Source organism: Tenrec ecaudatus, chromosome 1 (assembly GCF_050624435.1).
Source record: "Tenrec ecaudatus isolate mTenEca1 chromosome 1, mTenEca1.hap1, whole genome shotgun sequence".
Classification (NCBI taxonomy): domain Eukaryota; kingdom Metazoa; phylum Chordata; class Mammalia; order Afrosoricida; family Tenrecidae; genus Tenrec; species Tenrec ecaudatus.
Window position 1 is genome coordinate 302,669,516 of NC_134530.1, and position 26,647 is coordinate 302,696,162.

Sequence of the window (26,647 nt, forward strand, 5' to 3'; positions counted from 1 at the left end):
TCTAGCAACCTGGAAGCTGGGCCCTGACCTGCTCAGCTTTGTATCGCCAACGCTACACATGAATGTACACAACCTCCTGGTGCTGCTCTAAAGGCTTTCGTGTAGGAACTCATGCAACCCCTGAGCCGCACACAATTGTTGGAGCAGAGAAGCAGTCACTCCACAAAGGAGTACTGGGTGTCTTCTCCAGGCCAGATGTGGATTTTAACACTGAAGATCCAACGGTGAACAAGACTAATGAAGCTCTGATTTCAAGATGAGGCAGAAGGGCGATGAACAGGCACGCAGGCATGCGATGATAAGGTAGTGTGAGGAGCTAAAGACAAATGTAAGTTGGATGAAGAGACGCGAGGTGGCAGAGATGCCACTTGGGACCGGATGGTCAGCTCGGCTTTCTGAGGCGAAGTCATTTGAGTAGAAGCATGAAAAATGTGAGAAGGTGAGGCACACGGATGGGTGTGTGTGTGTGAGCATGTGCAGGAAGAGGCCCCAGACAAGGGCTTTCAGAGCATGGAGGCCCATGTGCAGGACTGCCTCACCACAGGGGTAGAGCAGGAGGACCTGAGTCACATGAGGTGAGGGGCTCAGGCAGGTAGAGCCTTTTCAGAGGAGCCTAAAGATGCTGGCATTTATTCAAGCAGTGGTGAGAATTCACAAGTAGGTATAAAGATTGACAAGATACAAGTTAACTTGCCTTATAAAGGGCCATTGTAGCTGTAAACTGCCCGATACAAAAAATAAGGGGCAGCGAGAACTATGGCCCATGGATTGATAATGGTGACTGGAACCAGGAGGTGGCCTTGGGGGCAGGAAGAAGTGGTCAGTCCCTGAAGCATCTTAAAATCGGAGTATTTACAATCAGGATTTGCTGCTGGATCTAGTGAGTCTGAGGGAAAGGGTGGGGGGAATCCTGGGTGCCTCCAAGGTGGGATGACAGTGGTTGAGAGGGGGGAGACACCGTTCTGAGGAAGGGCTGGGAAGGAAGAGTGTTTGGTTTGGCTTGGTTTGGTTTGCAGCCTGTCAATCTGAGTTGGCACCCGGCTTCGGTTTTGTCTTCTACGAAATGAGAATGGCACATTGCTCGGGAGAATGAAATGTGAGGACTGTCTCTGGAAGCTGGGAGACGGAAGGTCTTATTTTTATTCGCATTAGTGCTAAGGGTAGGATTCCCACGAAGAGACTGTGAACAACACTCCTTGGTATTGGTGAGATGTTGCTGGACTCCTACCATTGTCTCTGACCACGAGAAATGAGGCTGGCAACAGAAACGACGCTCTCCACAGTCATGTATTTAATACTCATATGGGCCTGTCCCCGGGTGCTGCAAACAGTGGCCCCACTCAGCTGCTCCTCCCCACACAGATCTGGCAATCTCCTGAACAGTCAGCCCCGATACCCCGGGGGTTCACAGTTCTACCCTGCCACTTGAAGGTAACCATTTGCTTGTTTGTTTATTCACCTAGGATGGACTATTTGCCAGGCACTGCTCTCAGGACTTTATAAATATCAACTCATGAAATCCTTCTCGGAGAAACCCAGTGATGGAGGTAGTGGGTTATACCCTGAGCTGTTAGCAAACCACAGGGTCTGCATATGAACCCAACAGCCGCTCTGGACAGGAAAGAGGAATCTACTCCGATATAGCTACACAGCCTTGGAAATCCAACGGGGCACGTCTACTCAGTCCTATCGGGTCACTTTGAGTCAGAATCAAATTGATGGCAGTGTGTGAAACTATTACTACCCTTTTTTTATAGATGGGAGGCCTGCTGGGCTAGTGGTTACACGTTGGGCTGCTAACCACGAGGCCAGCAGTACGAAACCACCAGCCCCTGCTCGGGAGAAAAATGAGGCTTTCTACACCAGTAAAGAGTTACAGTCTCAGAAATCCACAGGGCCAGTTCTACCCTGTCTTGTAGGGTTACTATAAGTTAGAACTGACTCAATGGCAGTGCGTTTGGGAGTCTTTCTTTTTTAAAAACAAACAAACAAACAAACATACAAACAGATGAAACCCTGGTGCAGTGAAGTGAAACCCCATGGTGATAAACGGCTGCGTCCGTCATGCTCTAGGGCTCTGGCTCTGTCCCATGTGCTCACACCCTGGGTCAAATAGCCCAGCTCTGGCACCGCCTGTGTGCTGTGAACTTGCCTAGTCTCTACTCTTGCCCCTGTTGGCAACCGGCATGCTCCTGGTCTTGCAAAACCTCTGCTCAGAAGCCTGTCAGTGTGGACAGCCACACTGCCTTCTGTCTCTTGGCCCTCCTCCTGCCCCTGCGAGCCCCACCCCCTCCACCCAACCCCAGCATTCAAATCCTCAGTGCTTTCTTCTCAAGACCTGAGGTCAGCCTCCTCCTCACATTGCTACACACTAGCGCTTATGGCACCGGCGTTCGCCATGCGCCCGGCCTCTCTGCCAGTTGTTACAAGTTGTTTTCCACTCTTGCCCGGTCACGTTTTCCACTCGTGGTGAAAGCAGCAGACCACGTGCTACCCTGGGCTGAGGGCTTAAGAGAGGGACTAGACGGGGCTCCGGGTCTCCCCAGAGACCTTGTTCTAGCGTTGAGCCCCTGGACACCCCCAGCACCAATTCATTCACCGATTTGGCAAATATTGATTGAGGCAGGAGAGGGTGAAAAAACAGAGAGCATAGGGCAACGCCCCGGGAAGGGAGCTGGGGGACGCGGGAAGGGGTAGGGCCAGGAGCTCCAGCTAGAGAGGAGGGCATGGCGTCTGGCCAAGGCGACCCATCCTGGAGGAGCCAGACCTGCCCGCGGTCGTTCTGCGCCTCTCTTCGGGCGCCAGAAGCGGACCACGCAGGGAGCGGAGCCTGGGGACCAGGCTGCCCGGAGGGACTCACCAGACCCGACGTGGGGTGGCGGCGGGGGCTCAGGAGACAGCACCCTAACTCTGGAGCCTCCTGTCGCCTGCTGCTTACCTGTGGTGTGACCTTGGGCAAGTCCCCTAACCTCTCCGGGACTCATTTAGGCCGTCGGTAAAATGGCTTTTAATCACTTTAGGGTAATTGGGAGGATTCTAGGGGACATGCTGGGCAAGCTTTTGCAACCCGCCGCGGGCCACGTAGGAAACGCTCGCGGAGCCCAGATGCGGAGGTTCGCGGCCCGCACCTCGCCGGGTCCCCAGCGTGCCGCCAGGTCGGGGCCCAGCTGCTCCCCGCCCAGGGACCCGAGGAGGAACCGGTGAGCGAGCCCAGCCTTTCCATTTATTTGCTAACGCGGGGCGGGGTTTGCAGGAGGACCCGGAGGAGAAGTGGGCCGGGAAAAAGGGAAGGAGCGGAGCGAAGGCGTGCGCGGCGGGGGAGGAGGCGGAGTCGGGCGAGGCTCCCGGGGTTGGGGCGAGTGGGCGGGGTTGGCAGTCTTGGGGGCGGGGACAGGGCGCGTCGGCGGGGGCGGGGCCACCGGCGGCCAATGGCGCGCGGCGCGGCGGGGAGGGCGTGGCAGGAAAGCCGGCCCGCTGACAGCCCGACTCCCCGGCTCCGCCCTCGTCCCCGCGGGAGCCGGGAGCCGGAGCCGGCCAGGGCCCAGGCTGCCCGCGCAGGGCTGCGGGGCGGACGGACATGGCAGCGGAATGAGGAGGCTGGCGCCGGGTCGGGGCCGCCGCCGCCGCGCTGCAGCTTGGGATCCGCGCCCGGTGCGCTCGCAGACGCATCCTTAGCGGGCCTCCTGGTGGCCATCGGCTGCGAGGGAGACCGCGGCGCCGGCGGTCGGGCCGGACCGAGTTCCGGCCGCGCATACCGGCTGGTGTAGGAGACCCGGCGGCTGCGGAGACCACGCGGGAAAGAGCCCGTCCCTGGCTGCGGCGGCGCGGACGCGGGGATGAACCGGCCATGGAGCGGCCTCTGGGAGGCGCCGAGAGCCGGCCGGCGCTGCGGCGGGGTTGCAGCCTGAGCCCCGGCGCTACGCGCCTCCGGAGCTTTGGGTGCTCCTTGGGGGTCCCTGCTGACGCTTCTGGGAAGGACCGGAGCCCCGCGCGGCGGACCCCGCAGCGCACCCGGATTTAGGCGCTCGGTGCGCCCGCGCAGCCTGGGCGCCCGGCCCGGTGCGCAGCGCCCAGCGGCGAGCTGGCTGCAGGAGCTGCGGGCAGGACTGCTTAGAGGGGGTGCACGCGCGGGTTTGCCTGGAGACCCGAGCAGCAGCAGCGGCAGCAGCAGCAGCGGCAGGCTGACCCGAGCAGCCATGCTGCCGGGGGTGGGCGTGTTCGGCACCAGCCTCACGGCTCGTGTCATCATTCCGCTGCTGAAGGACGAGGGCTTCTCGGTGAAGGCGTTGTGGGGCCGCACGCAGGAGGAAGCGGAGGAGCTGGCCAAGGAGATGAGCGTCCCTTTCTACACCAGCCGCATTGACGAGGTGTTGCTGCATCAGGACGTGGATCTGGTGTGCATTAACCTGCCGCCGCCCCTCACGAGGCAGATCGCCGTCAAAACCCTGGGTGAGCAACCCCTCCTTCCCTTCCTCCCAGCCTTCTCCCGCTGCCGGCTTCCCCCCTTTTCCATTCCCGAACCGTACCTGCCATCTAGCCACCCTCCCAGACCCCACCTGGAACTCCCTCCTTTTCTTGTCCCTGGCCTTGGTCCCTCCTGGCGCTCGCCCCCCACGTGCGTGCCGAGCTTGGAGGAGCGTGATCCCGGCATGGCGAGGAGGGAAGGCTGGGCCAGGTTCCGATGGAGGCGTTTCTCATGGCAGGGACAGAGGATGGGCTCCAAGTTCCCAGCCGTGTGTGTAGCGCCCTTGCGCGCGCGCGCCTGTGAGAGGCGAGTGCGCGCCCTGCAAAGCCAAAGAAAGGGCCCCCCGCACGTGTCCCGGTTTCTTGGGGGGCAGAGTCTGCTGTTTAGTAGCCCTGGCACCCAACTGGGGTCGTTGGCTTCTTTCAGCTGTGAGTTTATTTAGTGTGAGGTTAGAGGTGCCCTAGCCATTCAGCTAGAATTGTTTCATCTGAGCTGGAGGCCAGGCGTGGTTGAATGTTTTCAGTAGGGTTGTTCGTTAGCAGGTGATTGTTTGCTTTAAAGAAGAAGAAAAGACCAGGAATGATCTTCAGCATCAATTTGGAACAATAGTTCTTAAATGGGATGGGCGCAGTAATTCCCAAGGCAAGGATGCTTTGTGTTGGAAAAGGCAAAACGCCGGCTGCCAGTTTCATTTGGAAGCCTGAGATATTCCCTTGGGAATAATGCTGAGGCTGGGTGCTAACTGGGGATGAGCTCACTGCACCTCAGCGCCAGCACCCACCCTCTCCAGGCAGCCCGAACCATCTCAGGGCAGAGTATCAGAGTCTGGGGCAGGCACCGAGGAACAAGGAGTGCATGTTTTGTCCACCAACAGTTCTCATGCATACCGAAGACAATCCCAGGAAGATTGCTCACTCTTTTCTGTTCTTAGAAAATAGATCCTGTTCTTAATGGGTGGAGTTTTGTTTGGGGCGGGGTAAAAAGAAAGCTTAGGGCAATAGGTCCACATTTAGAGCCCGTAGAAAGGAAGAAGTGGGACAGTATTAAGAAACCCAATTGTGATTTACATGCTCTTAGAAAGAATGTTTCAACAGCTATGATTCAGGGTAGAGGAAATGTACATGTCCAGTCCTATGCATGAACTCTTTGTCCAGAGAAAACCCATCTTTACCAGGACATTCGGTTATTAGCTCAGACGGGACATCTGGGAACCATTCCTAATGGAGCTGCCCATGACTCTCAGCTTTAACTTTAATTTTGTCAAGCTCCTGCCTTCTAAAGCCTGGCTGCTTGGTCTTAAACGGAGAGCCAATATTTCTTTTCTCTGCTGTCACATATATGTTAGGTAACTAATTTTAATGCTCCCACTGGTTCTATGCATACCAGTTAGAGTAAAACCTACTGGAAAGCTCGTCTAAAACTGGTACATCTTGTGCTCTAGAGAGCTTGTGACTGGTCAGGTCAGAAACACCTTGTGGAAGCATCAATCCCCTGGCCCCTCCCTCAGCCCTGCAGGTCAGACCCACAGATTCAGCAATCTACTCTTGCCTGTCTGGACTTGCTGACCCCAGATATTTCACATACGTGGAGTTAGGCAACCCTGCTAGCATGTCCCCAGGACAGTGGCTATGTGGGAACAAGGATGTGCCTGGTTCCTGACCATCTTTGATATTAGCCACCAAGGGGTCTGAGGACTTACAGAGACGTGACTGTACATTTCTGGATACTTCTGTGTCTTATTAAAAAAAATCCTAGGACTCTTTCTACCTTGTCCTGACTAATGTGAATTAGCTCATCCAAGCCAAGCATAGAATACACAAGAGACAGACTTAGTTTAATAACCCTGACCAAAGGGTCGGCTATTTGGTTCCTTTGTTTCCCCTTGTTGTTTTTTCATGGTAGGTCTTGGGTTTGTTTTTCTTTCAGGTGGCTGCTTTTGCAGGTAACTTTAGCTAATCTCTGATGATAGAAGTCATGGTGGCATGGATTTAAATTTGGTGGGGTTCCTTTCGGTCTAGATCCCATCTGTTTCATCACTGGAGAATCCCGGAGGAGGCGTGTCTCCATGTTGCCTGCTGGCAGCAGACAGGAGGGTTGTTTGGGTTTATTTTGCCTTCAGAGTTAGGAGGTTAACATACAGGCTGGAAGTAAAACCCCAGGCAGCTATCAGACTGGCCTGGCAGTTTATATATACTAGGAGCCGGGGTGGTGTGGTGATTATGCACTGGGCTGTGATCCCCAAGGTCAGCAGATTAAAACCACCTGCTGCACCTCTGGAGAAAGTTGGGACTTTCTACTCCCACAAATAATTTCAGTCTGGGAAACCCATTCACAGGAGTTCTACCTTGCCCTGTAGGGTTTCTAGGAGCCGGAATCCACTTGATAAGCAGTGAGCGAGTGAGGATTAGCTTGGAATTGGAATGGACCAGTCTTGCTCCAGGCCCATTGAGTTGTTTTCTCTTTAGGAAGAGCCTGGCTCTGACTTCTTGTCCAGCCACGATAATGGACCTGTGGCCGTCAAGCCATACTTGCTTGTAGCTATTCACAGGCATGTCCAGGGCAGGGGGCTGGCCTAGGGCCCTGTGAGGAATGAACTTGGGATCAATAGACTCACAGTTTTAATAATTTCCATCAGAGCCCGAGTGAACATTTCTCTGTTGTGGAGACATTTCTACAATGTACGATTTCCTCAGTGTTTTAGGTGCTGTGTTAGTCTGGGTACATCAGAGAAACAAATCCACAGAAACTCATGGATAAGAGAGAGTTTTATATAAAGGTTAAGTGTGCATCAAGAAAACATCCCAACCCAGTGCTGCCCAAGCCCACAAGTCCAACATTAACCCCTATGTCCAACACCAATCCACAAAGTCCTCCTCCATCTCACAAAACACACACAATGATGCTGACTGCAGGAGGAAAGCCCAGTCAGTGAATGTGTAAGCATCTCAGCGCTGGCAGGGGTCTCCACACGGGTGCTCCAGCACCCAGGGCTGCATCGGGGTAGGTCCATGTGGCTTCTCCTTGGGGATGTCTTACAGGAAGTGAGCCTTGCCAGATGAAGCAGGGAACTGGCTAAGGCAGCTGCACCCTGGTTCAACCATCACAAAGCAAGAGACCCGAGAACTTAGAAAGGCGAGGCTCACCGAGCTATTTCTCTCTCCGCCCTTCAGTTAACCCCACTTGTGTTTATCGGCCAGGTTGGCACAATCAACTAACTACCTCAGGTGCCTAGAAGCAGCGCTTCTCTGTCCTATAGGGTCCCTTTGAGTTGGAATTGACTCAATGGCGTAGGGCTTATGTGTTGTGAGTCCCTCAGGGGTACAGTCAACACACTCCCTGCTGACCAAAAGGTTGATGGCTCCAGTTCAACCACAGACACCTTGGAAGAAAGGCCGGGAGATCTCCTTTCCAAATCTCAGCTGTGGGGCACAATTCTCCGACACATAGGGGGCAACTGATTTGGGGAATGTGTCAGGCAATGTGGTTGTTGTGTACATATCAAATGTTCCATTTCACTATTAAGCTGAGGTAAAACAGTAGAATAATGAGATCTTCCAAGATTCAAATCCCAAACACACGCGCACACACACACACACACACACACACCCAAACACACACACACACACACACACACACCCAAACACACACACACCTCACGGCCCTGTGGAGCGGTGACGCATAGCAACCCTATAGGGCAGAAGAGAACCCCCCCCTCACCCCCCCACCCCCCCGTGGGCTTCCAAGACTTTAACCGGCTCCTTCCCGGAACAGAAAGCCTCCTCTTTCTCCCATGGAGTACTGCTGGGTTTAACTTCTGACAGTGCCGTGAGCAGCCCAGTGTGTAACCAGGATGCTCCCGGGGACAGATGGCATTCTCTCCATTTTACAAAAGAGACGACTAAAACTTAGCTGGATTTGATTCCACCACCTGCCACCCCAAACCCACTTCCCCTTTACCCTCCCTATACCTTTTCCATGACTGCGCCCAAGTGCGAGGGCTGGAGCCATTCCTAGTTCCCTTCTCTCTTGGCATCAGTTCCCGCAGCAGGTCTAAATCCATTTACTATTTCTTCCCCTCTCCCTTGGCAGTCCTGGCTAGCACCTTGGCTTCGGAAGGGCTCCGTTAGTCAGGTTCCCAAAGGCTCGTCCCCATTCCACCTTGACTGACTTTCCCCCAGGCGGCTGGTCGACGTAGGTGAACCGCAGACCCTTCCACTCCCACTGCAGTTCCTAAACCGAACCCCTGGCCCCTCCCTCGAAGGCCCCCTCTTATTGGCACGCCTCTGCGATTCCCACCGCTCCTCCAACCCTGCCTCCTTTTCAGCGGCACCTCTGACAGCACCTGGCTGTGCTCTGGCACCACGCTGGCCCAGCTTCTGCACCGATTTAATCCTCTGGTTTAACACTTAATTTTTCTTTTGAATCGGTTAAATGCTGCCCTAGTATACACCTCAGATGTTAGGAAAGTATGCCAGGAAGAATGCGTGGCCCCATTTCTTGTCTCCGTGTCACCATTACCCTTGGAAACCAGTCTTTCATGTTGGTTTCAGAGGTGTATCTACGTGTCTATGGGTAAATCCACATGCGGGAGATTTTTACACAATTGGAAGTATACCACATATACTGCACTTCCGTGTATCCATGCCTTGCTTTTGTTGTGCAAAATGCTCGCCTGAAAACACACATACACACACACACATTTCTATCTATATCTATATATCTATATCCATATCCATCTATATATATGGAGGCTTCCAACCGTTCCTGAGAGAATGTCATTCGTTTTAATTCCATTTTCCAACAAATTTTTTGAAGCTTTCATCCTATATGACACATATATGTATGTGTGTGTGTGCAGGAGCCCTGGTAATGTAGTAGTTAGGTGCTGGGCTGCAATCCACATGGTCAGCAGTTTGAAACCACCAGCAGCCCCTTGGGAGAAAGACTGGACTTCTTACTTCTGTAAACAGTTGTAGTCTTGGAAACCCAGAGAGGGTCGCTGTGAGTTGGCATTGACTCGATGGCAGTGAATTTGGTTTTGGTTTGGTGCGTGTATATATCAATATAAAATATCCTCTTTTTTTTTTTTTGGTGGGGAGGCGATGCATGGTATGTTATTGTTCGGATGAATCAAAATATATCTAACCAGTTAATCAACATCGAGATAGTTTCCAGTCTTTGCTGACACAGACACGTAATGAATAATCTTGAACATATGTCGTTTTGTACGCATGCCCGTCTGTTTGGAGGAGAAGTATGGGAGATGCTAGTCAGGAAGTATGTGCACATTTTATCTAACACGAAGGAAGCTGCCAGATTAACTGGACACAGGATTCTGGTACTTTGCTGTGTGCCTTTTTTGCACCTTCTAGATGTTCAGTACCTGCAGGCAGGTAAAGCTGGTCTCAGTCACCTTTTATCCAGTCTAGCCCTGGACATAGGCTCAGCACAACACCCTGGCCAGCCGTTGATGAGCTCAATTAAAACACAATCTCACCCCCTCCTCTGACGCCCTTGTCACCCACTCTCACCTACACTCTGCAGTGGCCTCCTTAGACTCAGCCTTGTTTCTCGTACAGTCTATTCTTCATGCAACAGGAAAAGCGATTTGGGTAAAGTAGATCTAACATAGAAAAAAAGCCCCTTTCCATTCTAAGTCCTCCGAAGCGTGCAGTTAGTTGGCGCTAGGACAGTCACAGGGTTTTGTAACCATCACCACATCTATTTCCAAACGTTTTCATCACTAAGCAGAAACTCCGTCCCCTTAAGCAATGACCCCAGCCCTACCCCCCAGCTCCAGGGAACCACGTAGCTGCCTTTGTCTCTCCACACACACATTTGCCTGTTTGAGAGAGTCTAGCTTAAAGTGGAGCCAGACAAATTTTATTTGTCTTGTGATTGGCGTATTCTGCTTTGCAGAATGCTTTCACGGCTCGTCCACATTGCAGCAGGCTTCAGGACCTCCTTTTTCTTGTTGGCAGAAAAATATTCCATTGTGTGTTAGACCACAGGTCCCCAAACTTTATTTGCCCTGCTGTCCTTTTTTCAGAAAAAAAAATATTCAGTGACACCCACCCCCCCACTGGCAATTAAAAACAGTTGTACTTCAACCCATAATTCAGCGGGGGAAAATAGGTTTCTGCTTCTGTAGCCCTCCTGGGTTGTCTCGGCACAGCCCAGGGGGTGATCTTGCCCATTTGGGGAACACTGCCTGCACCATGCTGTGTTTCTCCACCCACTTGCCGGTGGACACTTGGCCTGTTTCCGCCTGTCCGCTGTTGTGATTACTGTCACAACGAACATTGGTGTATAGATATCTGTTCCTGCTTTCAGTTCTTTCGATACACACTGAAAAGTGGAATTGCTGAGCTGTGTCGGACATTCTGTGTTTAGCTTTCTGAAGAACAGCCAAGCGAGTTTCCACAGAGGCTGGCACCACGATACCAGCCATGGGTGAGGACTCCAATGTCCCCTCTCCTCATCAAAAGAGGGAGTGGGTTTTTCGTTTGTGCGCTTTTCAACTTTAACTATGAGGTTCTGTGTCACCTCTGCGTAGGATCTTCCAGTTACTTCCATGGCACTTTGAATGGCATCCAAGCTCCTTATGTTGACTTCCTTGGTCTAGAATAACTGCCTAGCCCACCTCTCCCGCTGCCATGGGAACAGCCCTCCAGGCTCCAAGCCTCTTTCCTGTTCGGCAAACACAGCGAGCTCTTGCCAGAGCCTGGATCATTTCCCTGGCTCTTCCTTCTACCTGGAGGGTCTCCTTCTCGGGTCTTTGAGTGACTAGCTCATTCTCACTTCAAGTTTCAGCTCAAATGTCCCTCTGAAGGTCCCTTCTGGCCCCACCCCTCCCAATCCGAAGTTTTCTTCCTCTTCCTCCCAGTTACTCTTCTTTCTTTTCTAATCTTGGTAGCACGATGACAGTTTGTGACTATGCGTTTAATTAAAAAACTATTTTATTGTCTTTTCCGTGAAGCAGCTTAACAATTCCTACCAAAGTTGTCCAGGCACCCTTCGTTCCAGCCTTCACGCTGCTGCGTGACCAGTATCATGATTTCCCTTCTGGTTGTTCCGTTTCTGTCCATCTAGTGTCCCTGCCCCTTGCAGCTCCATCTTTGTTATAAAGCAGTAGGTTATTGGGTGATGGTTTTTAAAGGACCACGGCCCGCAGAGCAGATCCTCAGTACTCTTGGGGCTGATTCGTTGTTTGGCGACAAGGTGGCTTCAGGGGATATTTTGGTTCACCATCTGAAGAGCAGCTCGCTCAGCAACAGTATCCGGGAATCATTCAGGCTCCACCAGTCAGCTAGATTTGCTTTGGGGCCTTTTTATTTTTAATGTGATGCTCTCGTTGCTCATGTTCCCCCGTTCGCGGAGGGCCCACGCACCGCGGGCTGGATTGGAAGCACCAGTCGTGGCAGCCAGGCTCCAGCTCATTCTTTGGTCCCACGGGAGATGAGACCATGGTTCTCTGTTGCATTTGTTGGAGTGTTTCCTTCTGTGAGATCTCTATTCCCCACCGGCCGGTAAATCAACCTGCTTTGATCTTGAGGGGAGCCTTAGTCCCCCCTCTAGACAAGGCCGGGGATCTTGTTGTTAACTGCCACCGGGTCCTCTCCGACCCCTGGCCATCCTGTGCCCAAGAGGATGAAACACTGCGTGGCCCTGCGTCGTCACCCGCACAACCTCCAGAGGGGTTGAGCCCATAGCTGTGGAGCCAGCCCACCTCACCAGAGCTCTCCCTCGCACTCACTGGCCCTCGGCTTCCCCAAACGTGATACCGTTTTCACAGCTGATTTTTGGAACTAGACCACCAGGCCTTTCTGCCTAGTCTCTCGTCATCTGCAAGCTCCACCGATAACGGCCCACCATGAATGACCCTGCTGGTATTAGGAACGCAGGTCACCCAGCAGCACAGCCACTCGTGTGCCACCGCAGAACAGCACACTGACAGACAGGGGGGGGGCGGCACCCTATAAATAGTGGGTGAGGGAAAGAGTGCTTTGAGAAGGCAGAAGGTTATAAACACAACGTATCAATCATCATATAACCTTTGGGGCTTGTGTACAGTAGACCAGTGTTTTTCACAGGTCAGAATGCTGATTCTGGGGCTGGCTCTGAGATTCAACATTTCTATCCAGTTGACAGGAGCCCTGGTGGTGTGGGGTTCCCTGTCGGGCTGCTGACCATCAGGTCCACAGGCGGAAGCCATGAGCTGTTCTTTGGGAGGAAAGGACACTTCCTACTCCCGTAGAGAGTTACAGTCTCGGAATCCTACAGGGACAGTTGGACCCTGTCCTATAGGGTTGCTATGAGTCAGCACCGACTTGATGGCAGGTGTTTGGTTTGGGTTTTGGTCTGACTGCCGGGGCATGCAGATGCTGTAGCAGCCAGATGCTGGACTTGGGGCTTCGCCCTGCCTGTGGGAGAAGAGTCTCCTGCCGTGAGCGATTAAGCGGACTGGGAAATTGCGATAGACACGTGTGGCCTTTGTGGGTAGCGGGCCGGCGTCTGTTTGAGCAGCCCTGTCCTGCATTTGGGTTCTCTTGGTGAAGCCTCTCAGTGGGAACGAAGGGCTCTGCTGGGTGGTGACTAAGAAGAGCGTTGTATTGGGCTTTGATCTTGCCTCAACTTGTTTGGCATCATGAGCGGAGGCCTGGGAGCAGTCTGCCTTTCCTGTTTTACTTCATGGTGATGAGATGTTCGTTGCGTCCTAGCAAGGGGAGTGGGGCACTGGAAACGAGGTGAGAGAGGAAACAGTACTGAGGTCTGAACCTCCGGCCACGTTTGCCACATCAGCAGAGATTCTGCTGCAGAGAATGCAGACTGTGCATATGGACTTGCAACATGACCCGCCTTTCCTGACTAACTGCTCCTGAGTGGCTCTGAGTCCTGGTAACCCCATGAGTAGAACAGCCCCCAGGACGTTTCAGCGGCTGAGTTCGAGAAAGAGATTGCCAGGCTTTTTTTTTTTTCCTGTCGTGCCTCGGCGTGGTCTCGAACCTACAACCTTTCTGTTAGGCTCTGAGCGTGTTACGTGTTGGCAACACCCCTGAGCATATCAACGGTTCTGAAACCCTCGTCAGCAGTCTCCACTTCCTCCTTCAGGTGTCTTCTAGATCTCGGCTCTACCTGAAGACAGTGTGGAGGAGGAGCTAGCCTCCCCCACGGAGTGCTGCCCAGGAGCACTGAATGCAAGGACTTGGGTCTCTCGATTGGCTGTGGAGTAGAGGCAGCCCTGGGCGTTATGTAAATAAACAAAATGAGCCTCTACTGTTCCGAGGAAGCTAGCGGTCCCTATATCATGCCATCTAACTGAAATTAGGTACAGTTGAGTGATTATTTTGCTGATGATATCTGGCTTGGAAAACGGAACCATTCGGTGGATGTGTAAATAGGGCTGTGAAGAAATCAAATGAAGACGCTGGGCATTTTGATACCGCAAGCTGGGGAAGAACCCAAGAAGAACACACACACACACACACACACACACACATACACATACACACACATACACACACACACATACACACACATACACACACACATACACACACATACACACACATACACATACATACACACACATACACACACACATACACACACATACACACATACACACACACATACACACACGCATGCACGCACAAAGTAAATACCCTGCTTCCCCGAAAGTAAGACATCCCCCGAAAATAAGACCTACTTACAGTCTTGCCTCTTGCTGAAATATACGGCACCCCCTGAAAATAAGACCTCCCCCAAAATAAGGCCCCCCAAAGCTACCGTAACTCTGGACCGTAGTAGTGGGCGCCGCCACGCAGCTCACTGTTGGCCGCAGCACAGCCGGGGCAGACAGGAAGTGCGGGGTCTCTTTCAATAACACAATACATTATAAATGTGTGCCATATTCTTCTTCATGGAAAAATAAGACATGCCCTGAAAATAAGACCTAGTGCATCTTTGGGAGCAAAAAATATAAGACATTGTCTTATTTTCAGGGAAATAGGGTAGCATGTTTTTAGGATTTCACCAAGACATATATTATTATCTATTTTGATTCAAGGCATTCATCTACCCAATAAAATATAATTATATAGGATACTTTGCTGCAGTTGGAAAGTTTGGCCAGCAATTACTGAGCGGCTTTTGGGAGAACTAACCGTCTTTCTGTGCCTCAGTTTTCTCACCTGTGAAATGAGGCTAAAGTGGCTGCCACGGAGTTGAGGTGACAGGATGCCAGCAGGAACACAGAGACCTCACACATGACCCCTGGGTTTTCGATGTTGTTGTGGTGAGGTGCCATCGAGCCAGCCCCAACCCATAGTGACCCTGTGCACACAGAACGGAACACTGCCGGGTCCGCACCAGCCCCACAATGGTTCCTAGGCTCGAGCCCAGGACTGCAGCCACAGTGCCAGTCCGTCTTCTAGAGGGCCTCCCCCTTGCTCACCGCCTCCACTTGACCTCCGTCACCTATGTGTGCTCAGTGAGGGAGCGCTTCCACGCCTATCCCAAGCAGCAGTTTTGACGTCACTTGTTCCCCTGTGTTCAGAAGAGATCTCTCCTTTCCTTTCTCCTTGTGTTGAGGTGAGGCCTGAGAAATGGAAGGGGCTTTTTGTTGTTTTTCGTAAACCCATGCTTTAATGAGCATCTAGAGCCGAGCTTCCCAAAGTGGGCGGCACCACCCCCTGGGACAGTGTTGGAACAATCCGCAAAAACAGATGCCTACACTTTATCCTGGATTATGGGGCAATGCAAATGTTTTTCGTTGCCATCTTTTGGAAAAGGGGGCAGTAGGCCGAGTGAGTTTGGGAACCCAGGGTCAAGTGTGTGTTCACAGAGCCAGGTCTCTGGCAGGTCCTGCTGGTCATGGAGCACTTTCTGTGCTCCTGCGGAGGTGGAGGAGACAGCATTGATGACTAGACCGAAGGGCAGGGTCTCTGGCTGGAAACCACGGACAGTCCAGAGACTTGATCACTCTGTGTTCTGGATCTTCTCCAGGTTCCCGCTTCCCTCACCATCCCTCTGCAAGCTCGCCTCCTCTCGGTGTGGGAGGCGAGAGTGGGGAGCACCTGCAGCTTCCAAAGGTGCTTGCTCTGGGTTCCAGAAACGAGTGGCTGACGGCAACCCCGTGGGTGTCAGAATGAAGCCGTGCTCCATCGGGTTTTAGGTGCCTGATTCTGGGGGAAGAAGATGGCCAAGCCTTTCTTCTGAGGCACCTCTGCGTGGGCTCCAGCCACTGAGTGAGCTAACCATCTGTACCAACCACCAGCACTTGTGTTCCAGGTGCTGCCACCTGGGCAGTGCGGCCCTGTCCCCTAGACACCCCTCAGCAGTCCCACACTCCTGACCGGGTTACATTGCTTTGTGGGGGACACAGCGCAGAAAGTTGCCCCTGGGTGGGAGCATCCAGTTGAAGATATTTTGGGGTGGGGAGGTTCTGCCCCAGCTGGGCATCTCTTCAAACTGGTGCCCACTAGAGAGTGCAGGTTTGACCGAAGTTTTCACAGGTGCAGGCATTTCTTGATCTTGTAAGCCCTTTATCCATTCTTTGAAGTGTACCCTTGACCATTTCACTGCACCGCGCACCCCCCAACCCCCGCCCCTGTAATGTGAGGAGATGCCAGCATTTAACACTCAGCTGCTGACTGCAAGGTTAGAGATTCAAGTCCACCCAGAGCAGAGGTGCCTTGGGAGCAAGGTTTGGTGATCTGCTACCAAGAAACTCACTGCCATCGAGCCCTCCTGACTCAAAGCGCCCCCATTGGGCAGGGTAGACCCGCACCTGTGAGTTTCCAGGACTGATCACAGCAGCAGAAAGCCCCGTGTTTCTTGCTGGGAGCTGCTGCTGGTTTCAAACTGCTGACCTTTCGGACCACAGCCCGATGAGAAATCACTACGCCACCAGGGCTTCTGCTGCTAAGAAAGGGGGTCCTGAAAACCCTCTGGAAGCCAAGGTCATTGAAAACACAAGTCCAATTTACTGTCACACCTGAAGGACACATGACAACCCGATGGGATGTGGTATCCCGGGACAAAAAGTGGACGTCAAGAAAAACAAAGGACCTTCTTTAATAACACTGTCACTGTCACTTTATCCCTTGTGTCAGAGTGCGGTGCCAACGTCCAAGCTAAGGACAGGGGGAACGGGGCGTGGAGTAGCCGGGGTCTCTAAGTCTTCCATTTGTCTGTTTGTTATATCTTAAACTGTTCTAAAAACCGAGTCTTTAAAAAAATAACTTGAGTTTTAAAAGAATACAAACCAACCCGTTCTGTGCACTGGTGGGGTTGCCACGGATCAGGACGGATTCCATGGCAGCCGTGAGAACCCGAAAGTGAACTCGCTGCCACCCAGTCGATGCCGGCGTACGGCGCCCCTGAGGACAGGGTAGAGCTGCCCTGTGGGTGTCCGAGACGGCCACTCTTCACAGGAGTAGAAAGTCTCGTCTTTCTCCCGTGGAGCGGCTGGTGGTTTCAAACTGCCGACCATGAGGCTCGCAGCCCAACTTGTCACCACGACGCCACCAGGGCTCCCAGTGGCTATGAAGAGAGCCCCTCCCCATTGTGGTTTCGATTTGCCCTGTGAGGATGAGCCCCTTTCACGTGCTTGCTCGCCATTTCTGTATCTTCAGAGAAATATCTGTTCCGCTCTTTTGCTCATGGTGAGAGTCCTTCCTTTGCTAGCGGGCTCTGCGATTGGCCCATTTTGTTGGACTAGTAGACGTCCATTGGGGAAGGCACAGAGCTTTCATGTTCAAATACCTCCCTTTATTCTTGACTTTGGGAGGAGATGCCACTGAGTCTACTCTCCAACTCAAGGATGTTAGCTATGCCAAATCTTCCTTGAAATGGCTCATTGTATGTCAGAGAGTTGCGACCACGTGAGGGGATGCTGAGTGTCCAGCAGGGCCCGGGGCCCTCACAATGCTCCGAGCAACTGCAAGGGTCTCTGGGGTGCCCCATAGCCCCCACACAGCTACTCATCCATTCGCTGGAGTGTGTTTTTGCTTGTTTTAAATTCCTTTTTATTGAATACTTTTTGAATACTTCTAACCTTGTGTTTTATCTGTGGGGTGTGTAAGATTTGATCTTTGTCTTTAAGAAGAGATTATTAATATTTCTTTCACTCAGTCTGTCACACACACACACACACACACACACAGAGCAGTGACACGTGATTCAGTGCAGAATGTGCATGACAGGAAGTGCTTGCTTAGGGCAACTGAATAATCCAACGAGTTGTAGTTGGATTAAATGATAGCCACCTGGTTAGCCTTGCAGGGTCCCAGGTTACAAAGGGTGCTAAGAACAAAGGGGGATGTGGAGGCCACCCTTTAGCAGAATTGCACTCGGACAGAGTGTCTGCATGCCAGCCTTGCCGTGGGGCGGGACTGGAAAGGGGTATCCTCTGCTGGGGGATGAACTGTTTCGTACCGGCCCTTCTGGACTGGGTGCACCTCACTCACTGCTGCGCTCTGCTTCGAGTCTGAGGTCAGAGATGAAATGCCGGGCCAGGGAGGAATGGCAACATTTGTCCCCTGGGCTCTCCCCCACCGGAAGCCACGGGGACTCTGTCCCCAAAGACCTCTGGGCGGAGGTGGCTTTCAACTGCACTAAGAAGAGCCAGGGGCTAGTATTTCAGTAACTGAAAGAGATGTAGAAGGCGTTGCGATATAGCACGCTCTCCTTGCCGTAGCACAGTCAGTTCTGTGGCCATGCTCTGAGGTAATGTGTTTCCTGCGGTGGACCGGCAGAGCCAAGTTAAAAGAGTTTAATTCTAAAAATATTTTTTTCTTAACTAGAAGTTAAAAAACAAAAAGCCAGCAAGCTCCCCCACCTCCCCACCCCCTTCTTCAGCAGCCAATGTTACTTCCATCTTCCTCTCCCCTCAGCTTCCAAAGGGTGACAGTCACACATGACCTAGCTCTTTGGTAGGCAAAAGAAATAGCTCACAGAAACGCTGGCCAGAGCCCCGGGGAGAGAGGCACGCACATGGCCGCCCGAACAGGTGTGGACATAGCTGCAGAAATCAACTGAGCCAGAAACGTTCTGAAGACAAAAGCTCTCTGTGGGCTGGAGTCGGGGCATGACATGGTGGAGAATGGCGTCAGCTGATAGGAGGAGTCTTGGTCAGCTGAGAAGGCATGACCAGAATGTGCCTGGGCACTGGCTTTATGCCGCGTTGGATGGTTGGTGGTAGCTTGTGTCCTTTGGTTTACAGCGGAAGGGTGGTGCTTGGCTGGAGTTAGAGTTTATTGGAGAAGAAAGGATGCACTGAGCTCATTCAATGTGTGGCCTGTGGATGTGATTCTCGTCAGTAGGAGACAAGACTCAGGAGCTCATGTATGCGGTTCCACAGTGAAATGCATGGTCCATCAATTTTAAAGGAGGGCCAGGGCAACATCATGCACGGTTCAGTCTTCACTTGGGGCCCAGAAACCAGCCAACAGCCCCTTCCTTGCATCATTACTGCTCTGACTGGGGAATTTTAAAAGTAATCATTTTATTGGGGGCTCATACTACTCTCATCACAATCCATCCATCCATCCATTGTGTCAGGTACACTTGTACACCTGTTGCCATCATCATTCTCAAAATAGTCTTCCTCGACTTGAGCCCTGGTATCAGCTCCTCATTTCCCCCCCTCCCTCTCCCCCACTCCCTCCTTCCTGATCCCTTGATAATTTATAAACCGTTACTATTTTGTCATGTCTTACACTGACTGATGTCTCTCTTCACCCACTTTTCTGCTGTCCGTCTCCCAGGGAGGGAGATATATGTAGATCATTGTGATTGGGCCCACCTTTCCCTTCCCCTCCTGGTATTGCTACTCTCATTATTGGTCCTGAGGGGTGTATCTGTGTTTATTCCCTGTGATTCCAGTTCCCATCTGTACCAGTGTACATCCTCTGGTCTAGCCAGATTTGTAAGGTAGAATAGGGATCATGATAGTGGGGGTTAAGAAGTATCAAAGAACTAGAGGAAAGTTGTATGTTTCATCGTTGCTACACTGCACCCTGACTGGCTCATCTCCCCGCAACCCTTCTGTAAGGGGATGTTCAGTTGCCTACAGATGGGCCGTGGGTCTCCACTCCGTACTCCCCCTCATTCAAAATGATATGATTTTTTATTCTTTGATGCCTGATACCTGATCCCATCGACACCTTGTGATCACACAGGCTGGTGTGCTTCTTCCATGTGGGCTTTGTTGCTTCTCAGCTACATAGCCGTTTGTTTATTTTCAGGCTTTTAAGACTCCAGATGCTATATCTTTTGATAGCCGGGCACCATCAGCTTTCTTCACCACATTTGCTCATGTACCCACTTTGCTTTCAGTGATTGTGTTGGGAAGGTGAGCATCATGGAATGCCACTGACTGGGGATCTTAAATGACAACACTCCTCCCCCCTTATCCCCATCCAAGGTGGCACAAGTTTAAAAGCGTTCTTTGTTGAGTGTGGTGCCACCCTGTTGAAAGTAAATGGATGCACTCAAATTCCCTTTCATCAGGGCAGAAGCCAAGGTCTGCGTTCGCATCAGATCGCAGAAACTGCTGAGATAGGGACGCTGGAGTTGAATTACTTGGAGCTGCATCCTGGCCGTGGCGCGAACTTTGTAGCTGTAGACCCATGATTCTGTCTTAAGCCTCTGTTTCTTTGTCTATGCAAAGCCAAGACTTCAGATCAACTGCCACTCATGGAAGCTCTGGGGGGACAGCTGCTCAACAGAGGATGTCTAGGGCTGCATTTTTGGAAGCAGATCACCAATCCTCTCTTCCATGGCACCTCCGGATGAATTTGTGGCACTGAGCTTAACTTAACTGCTGGTGGCACCTAGAGACTCCTTCTTGGTCTATAAAATAGGTATAACTACCTCAGAAGATTGTTGACTTGTACAGGCACTGTGTACATCACACAGCAGGGTAGACTGACACCAGAGAAGGAGTTCTGTCTTCCATTCACTGGAGACTTCTTCCTTCTTTCTTTCAGCCATCCTGTGAGGGAGGTCAGGTAGATGTGTTCCTTCCTTTTGTCCAGTGAAGAAATCAAAGCACAGAGAAGCAATGGGAAAGTATATGAAGGGGTTTAAAAGAAGTTAACGGGAAAATGCAATTACAGTATTTTAATTACATTTTTTCATGAGCTTTTTTGTAGCTTTCTCATGCGACCCAAAGACTTGTGTTCATTGCAGCACTGTTCGCAATAGCCCAAAGGTGGGCACTTTCTAAGTGCCCATAAACAGATAAACAAACAAAACGAGGTCCATGTGATGAAATACAACTCAGTCAATATGAGAAATGAAGTCTTGATGCATGCTACAATATGGATGGAGCTGGGAAACATTATCCCGAGTGAAATAAGTCAGGCACAAAAGGACAAATATTCGTTGGCCTCATTTATTTTTACAGAGGTAAGAAGAGATAAATGTACAGAGAACACCGTTTATTAGTAGTTATCAGCAGTGGGAGAGAGGAGGAAAGGGGGCGTTATCAGTGATGATAAAATAGGGCTGCACAATCAATGATGTAGTTGAAGGGGTCGAACAATGGCCATCACTACCACCAGCGACAGAAAGGCAGCTGCTGAGGCGACTTATCTACAAGCACACGCCTCATGGGATCGGGCTCCTTGGTTGTAAGCTTAGCATCATGGTTTCCCGGGACGTCCCAGTTAATTGGACCCGATTCTAGGTTCAGTGCTTCTGTGCTACCTCCGAGTCTGTGGCATCTTCGGTGGGGTCTTAAATTTTTTTCAAGTGCTACCGAAGACACCAAAATTGGTCTCCATTCACCTGGCACAACGGTGGGAGAAGGAGAATCGGGAATCGAGGCAGGTGTGAAATGTGTGGCCAATTGCCTCCGTGAACTACTGCCTCCTGTATCATGAGACCAGAAGGGCTGGAGGGGGACGTCCCTGCTACCGTGCCTGAACCTTGCGAGCCAAGAGTCTGTACCAGAATTCTGATCAAAAGGGGATGGGAATCAGAGCAGAATTCCAAATTCCTTCGATTCTAGACTTTCTGGAGCCGTGACAGCTGGGGGAGCCTCTGAAACGATTATCCGGCGATAATGTTTAAACTGTGAACCAAAAATATTCGCTGACGTTATCTGAAGAACACACAGGAGGTTCTTTAGCTTCGGCGGTCAGAGTGGTCTGCCTTGAGCCTTCCGCTCTTTGGAAAACCATCTCCATGGGCTCGGGTCGCTAACGGCACCTGGAATCCTTCCACAGGAACATGGAGGGTTTGCGTGGGGGAGGGAGGGAGAACTCAGCAGAGGAGACCAGGGTGGTAGCGTCACTCAAAGAATAGAACCGATGCCGCTAAAAGGTACCTGCAAAGACTGTTGAATTGGTGTTTGTTTTACCGCATATATTCCCAATAGCAACAACAAAATAAGTAAAATATGGGGGGTGGGGGAGGGGGCGGTGCAGGCTGCCAAGCCTGTTGGTTCTCACTGCCGCTGACCACTTGTATGATGGGGCAGAACTGAGCTCCGTACCTGCCGGGTTTCCCAACTGAACCTTTAAAGAAGCAGGTCACCCAGTCTTTCTTCTGTGGAACGGCTGGTTGGATTGGAACTGCCAACCTTTAGTTTGGCAAGTGGTGTATGTCACCCAGGGACCTTCAGTTAATTACAACTTTGATCATGGTAAAATCTACCCCTTCCACCAACTCTTTTTTTAATCCCATTAAGCCTTATCCACGTGTGTGAGCATTCCCTCTAGGAAGCAGGTCTGATAAATTCCAGGTAGTTGGAGTAGGAATCATGAGTAGTCAAGGTCTCTTGACTCAAGTCAGAGGCACAGTCATGCTTTTTGATTATTTTTGGTGTAAAAGGATCCTGAGCAATGGGTCTCATCGTCTGCAGGAATATGAATAATCTAGTGTGGGCTGTGGCAAAGGCGATTCCTTCCCCTGCTCTGTCTCATCCCCCAGGTGGCTGGTGCATCAGGGCAGAAACCCCGCAGGCCTAAAGAGGGAGGAGACAAAATGCCACGTGGTTCTGTTTGAGCAACTCCGGCTTCTTCCAGCTCTGCCCACATGGGACGCTCGATTATACCCCACAGTGCTGCCCTCAGACAGCCCTGGGCCCGTGGGGATAATGTGCACAGCTGTTCCCATCCAGGCGACAGAGGCAGGCAGGCTTTCCCCCAAGGGCCACCATGCCACGTTTGTCTGCGGAATGAGAATTCACTGCTGGAGCTTACACAAATGCAATGCACTTCTGTGCATTCATCCCTTGCTTGCATGTGGGAACTGCAGCTACTGCACTACGAGCTAGCCATGGTGACACTGATGGGTGTGCCCCTGCACTCCCAGGGGCCAAGGAAGTCGGGGGAATGCCGGCGACACTCCCCAACAGCAGTTCTCTTTTAGTGTAGTTTATCAATTTTCACACCGGCTCCATGCTTATTAATTGCCCACTGGTGAGAACCCATGATGTTTGAGGTGAGCTTCTTCTAGGCCAGCGGTTCTCAACCTGTGGGTCGAGACCCCTTTGGGGGTTGAACGGCCCTTTCACAGGGGCCACCTACGACCATCGGAAAACACATAATTCCAATGGTCTTTAGAAGCAAGACACCGCTCCTCTCTGTGTCTGCAGGAGGGTCCACCCACATACGAGTTCCCCGTGGTGAAGACTGTTACCCGTGCTACACCATGCTTCAAGACAAAATTTCGTTTATTTGGCAGTAGAAATAAATATTTCACAATATATAATTACATATTGTTTTTTGTGGTTAATAATGATCAAATGTACATTTAAAAAATCAGCTTATTAGGGGCTCATACAGCTCCTATCACATCAATTGTGTAAAGTACATTTGTACATTCGTTGCCCTCATCATTCTCAAAACATTTGCTCTCCACCCAAGCCCCTGGCATCAGGTCTTCATTTTTCCCCCTCCCTCCCTACTCCTCCTCCCTCATGCAGACGTACAATTTTTAACAATGGAAATACATCTTGTATATCAGATATTTACGCGACGATTCATAACAGTAGCCAAATGACTGTTTGTTTTTTCCCCACCCTCCCTCAAAATGACAGTTAAGAAGTAGCAACAAAAATAATGTTATGGTTGGGGGTCACCACAACACGAGGAACTGTATGAAAGGATCGCGGCATTAGGGCGGTTGAGAACACTGCTCTAGGTCATGGGAGCAGAGGTGAAGGAGGAGGGGAAGGAGTTCAGAGACCTACAGTCCCTGTGCGATTCTGTCTTTGTGAATTCACCTCCAGGTCAAAGTGGATCTGCCACCCCATTATTACCGCTCACAGTGTCCCTGCGGTCACTTGTGAACATGCCCAGTGGGGCAAACCCTTTGAGTTGCCCAACGTGTGACATGTCTTATCAGTCGAGGTTGAGTGAGGCAATGCTCTGTCTCTTTGCTTTGTCTCTCCCCCTGCAGGCAAGTACCCGTCTCAGACTCTCTGCAGTGTAATGGGCTTTTTGTTTTGGTTTGCTTATTTTGTTTTCTTCTCCTTTTTGTTGGCAATTTCACTGCTTAAGATGGTCTTCAAACTTAATACTTGAGTGCTGTGTGACGGTCTTCAGGGCATGAAAGCCATGCTGGGCCTTATGGAGGGACTAGTGTACTGGGGAAGCTCCCTGCAGGCTTCCGTTATCGTGCTGTTGGTCATGAATTCAATGTCCGTGAACCAGTCATGCCTATTAAATAAGGTGACCTTATACAGAAACCTACACAGAACAGCTTTAGATGTTGCTTGGCTGACGAGCATGTTGTGGCCAGAGGTTTGCAGGGACCTAATCCGGTATTTCCTGGTTCAGAATGTGCTGATCTATCATTCACGGCGATTTTAGTAGAACGAAACTACCATGAATAAGGAGAATCCCGTGTATAAGCTATAGTATCTATTCTTAAAAACAAACAATTATCTACCCAAAAGCTAAACTGCAACGTTTGAAAAGCGAAGGGAAACTGACCTTTCCTGGTGTGAGGCCCGTGTGCCGGGTCCTGAGCAAGGCATCGTGCAGGATGATGTCACTTACGCCTCCCAACAGTCATTCAAGGTGGACATTTCGCTGCTCGTTCTTGCAGGCGAGCAGTTTTACTGTGGAGAAGTTAGAGATCGCCTGCTGTTGACTTGGACACACACCCTTTTCCCATTCGACACCTAGACTACGGCTCCCACTCCCAATTGACGGCATGCCATGCTTTTGTTGGCACCCACTTTTCTTTCTCACCACAAGTGAAGCCATTGTAGCTCTCTGCAGTGGTTCCGCGAAGCTGAGTTGTTTAGCAAGTTCCCCCGGCAAGAAAGGCGCCCTGGTTGCGTCATGGTGAAACATTAGGCTGCTAACCCCAAGTTGACTGTTGGGACCTGTTCCGTGGCTCTGTGGGAGAAAGAACTGGGGTTCTGGTTCTGTGAAGATTACAGCTCCGACTTTGTTGCACGGGGTCTGTGTGAGTTGAGATGGACTCAGTGGAACCTAAGGACCGCAGCAGCACCCCACTAAGACGGAGGATCTGAATTCAACATCGGTTCAGCTGCCTCTGAAGCTTTTTCCAGGGCAGCCGGCTGCAAAGTCTTTGGTCCAGGCCATCGGATGTTCACCAGCAAAGGACAGAGTGAAGTGATGAGTGAATTAGAATTCATCTCACTCCATTCCATAGCTGAGCAGACTGTGACATCTGGGACCATGGGTCAAATAGGAAGTTCAAGTTGGCAAAAAGGTATTAAGTGATCCTTGCCTATCAATTTAACAATTTTGTTTTTCCTTTCTCCCTTCTGTTGTTGTTTTGTTTCTTAGGCCAAAACGAACGCCCATCCCTGTGTGGATAAGACAGAGAGGAAGACCACGCTGTATCCCTTGTTTGCGCCATGAACTCTAGGCACTGTGTGGAGGAAATCATTAGGGATAGAGCGAGCGAGCGATGGTGGGCAGTGGCCTCTTTCCTGCTCTGGGGGATCATGGGAGGGAGCCGGTGACAAGGCCTACCTGCCTGTTGCAGTGACCACTCCCTCCCCTCCCCTCCCCTACATTCCTAAATTCTGGAAAGTCTCCCAGGGCAGGCATGAGTGTTTGTTGTTATCCCAGTGCTCTTCGGGCAAAACGCCCAGGTGTGACGTGTTTTAATTAGGTGTGGAACTGGCCCCTGACCGATGGGGGCTGCAGTTCAAGGGAATGGGACACTGCCTGGTCCTGCGCCATCCTCAGGATTGGTTGCGGGCTCAACTCATTACGCTCCGTAGGGTTTTCATGGGCTGATTTTCAGAAGCAGGTTGCCTGGCCTTGCTCCCTACGCCCTTTTAGTTTGGAAGCTCCACTGAGACCTGCTCGGCATCATAGCCCCACCCAAGCCGCCGCTGATAGACTGGGGGTGGCTGCGCTTAAGGTGCATTGTCTGGGAATTGAACCCAGGTCTCCAGCAAGAAAGGTGAGACTCGTACTGTGGAACCACCATCGCCCCAGTATGACCTGACTTCAGAGAGCAGTGCTAAGGATTATATTCCAGGTGGATTCGGCCCATACCGCTGCTGCATTTTGCTTGATGTTAACTGAGTCCACGGGGATCCAGAGGCTAGCACAAATCTGGCTGCTTGGTGGCCTTTGACTAGGTCATTTTTCTAATGTGCTGATATGAAGAATGTGGTACCCTGACGGCACAGTGGTTACACATTGGGCTGCGATCTGCCTGGTCGGCAGTTTGAAACCACCAGCAGCTCCTTGGGAGAAAGACCAGGCTTTCTACTCCCAGAAACCGTTACAGTCTTGGAAACCCACAGGGGATCACTGTGCATTAGCATTGATTCGATGGCAATGAGAGAGAGATGAGGAACAGAGAGGCGGTGGGGAGCCTGGCTAGCAATTAGGGATCTCCTCTCTCAGGAGGACAGAGGAGATGGAATGGGGCAAGAGAGCGCCCCTGCTGTCAGAACACCTGAGCAGATCTTTGAAGCACCCATCGCCCAAGCCCCAGGGACCCCAGCGCCTCTGAGGAGTGCAGTGAGTTACTGGTGTTCTCACGGCTAATTATTGACAATGGACTCAGGACCAAGCCCAAGTCTCCTGGGAGTGCTCCTCATGCCCCAGCGAATCATTGAATCACTCTGGGCCCGTGTTTCTCCACCACAGAGGAACATAAGCTCCCTTACTTCTGGGACAGGAAGAGACTGAATACCAGTTGACATATCTCACTCACTCACTCACT

General features: G+C 51.5%; 1 protein-coding gene across 1 annotated transcript in view; it reads left to right on the top strand.

Moving 5' to 3' along the window:
* Positions 1 to 3,524: 3,524 nt before the first annotated feature.
* GFOD1 (Gfo/Idh/MocA-like oxidoreductase domain containing 1) overlaps positions 3,525 to 26,647 on the top strand; it is a 109,522-nt gene continuing 86,399 nt past the window's right edge. Inside the window, exon 1 of the mRNA XM_075540627.1 lies at positions 3,525 to 4,449. Coding sequence (XP_075396742.1) covers positions 4,197 to 4,449 — 253 coding nt within the window. The 5' untranslated portion in view covers positions 3,525 to 4,196. The remainder of the gene's footprint in view (positions 4,450 to 26,647) is intronic.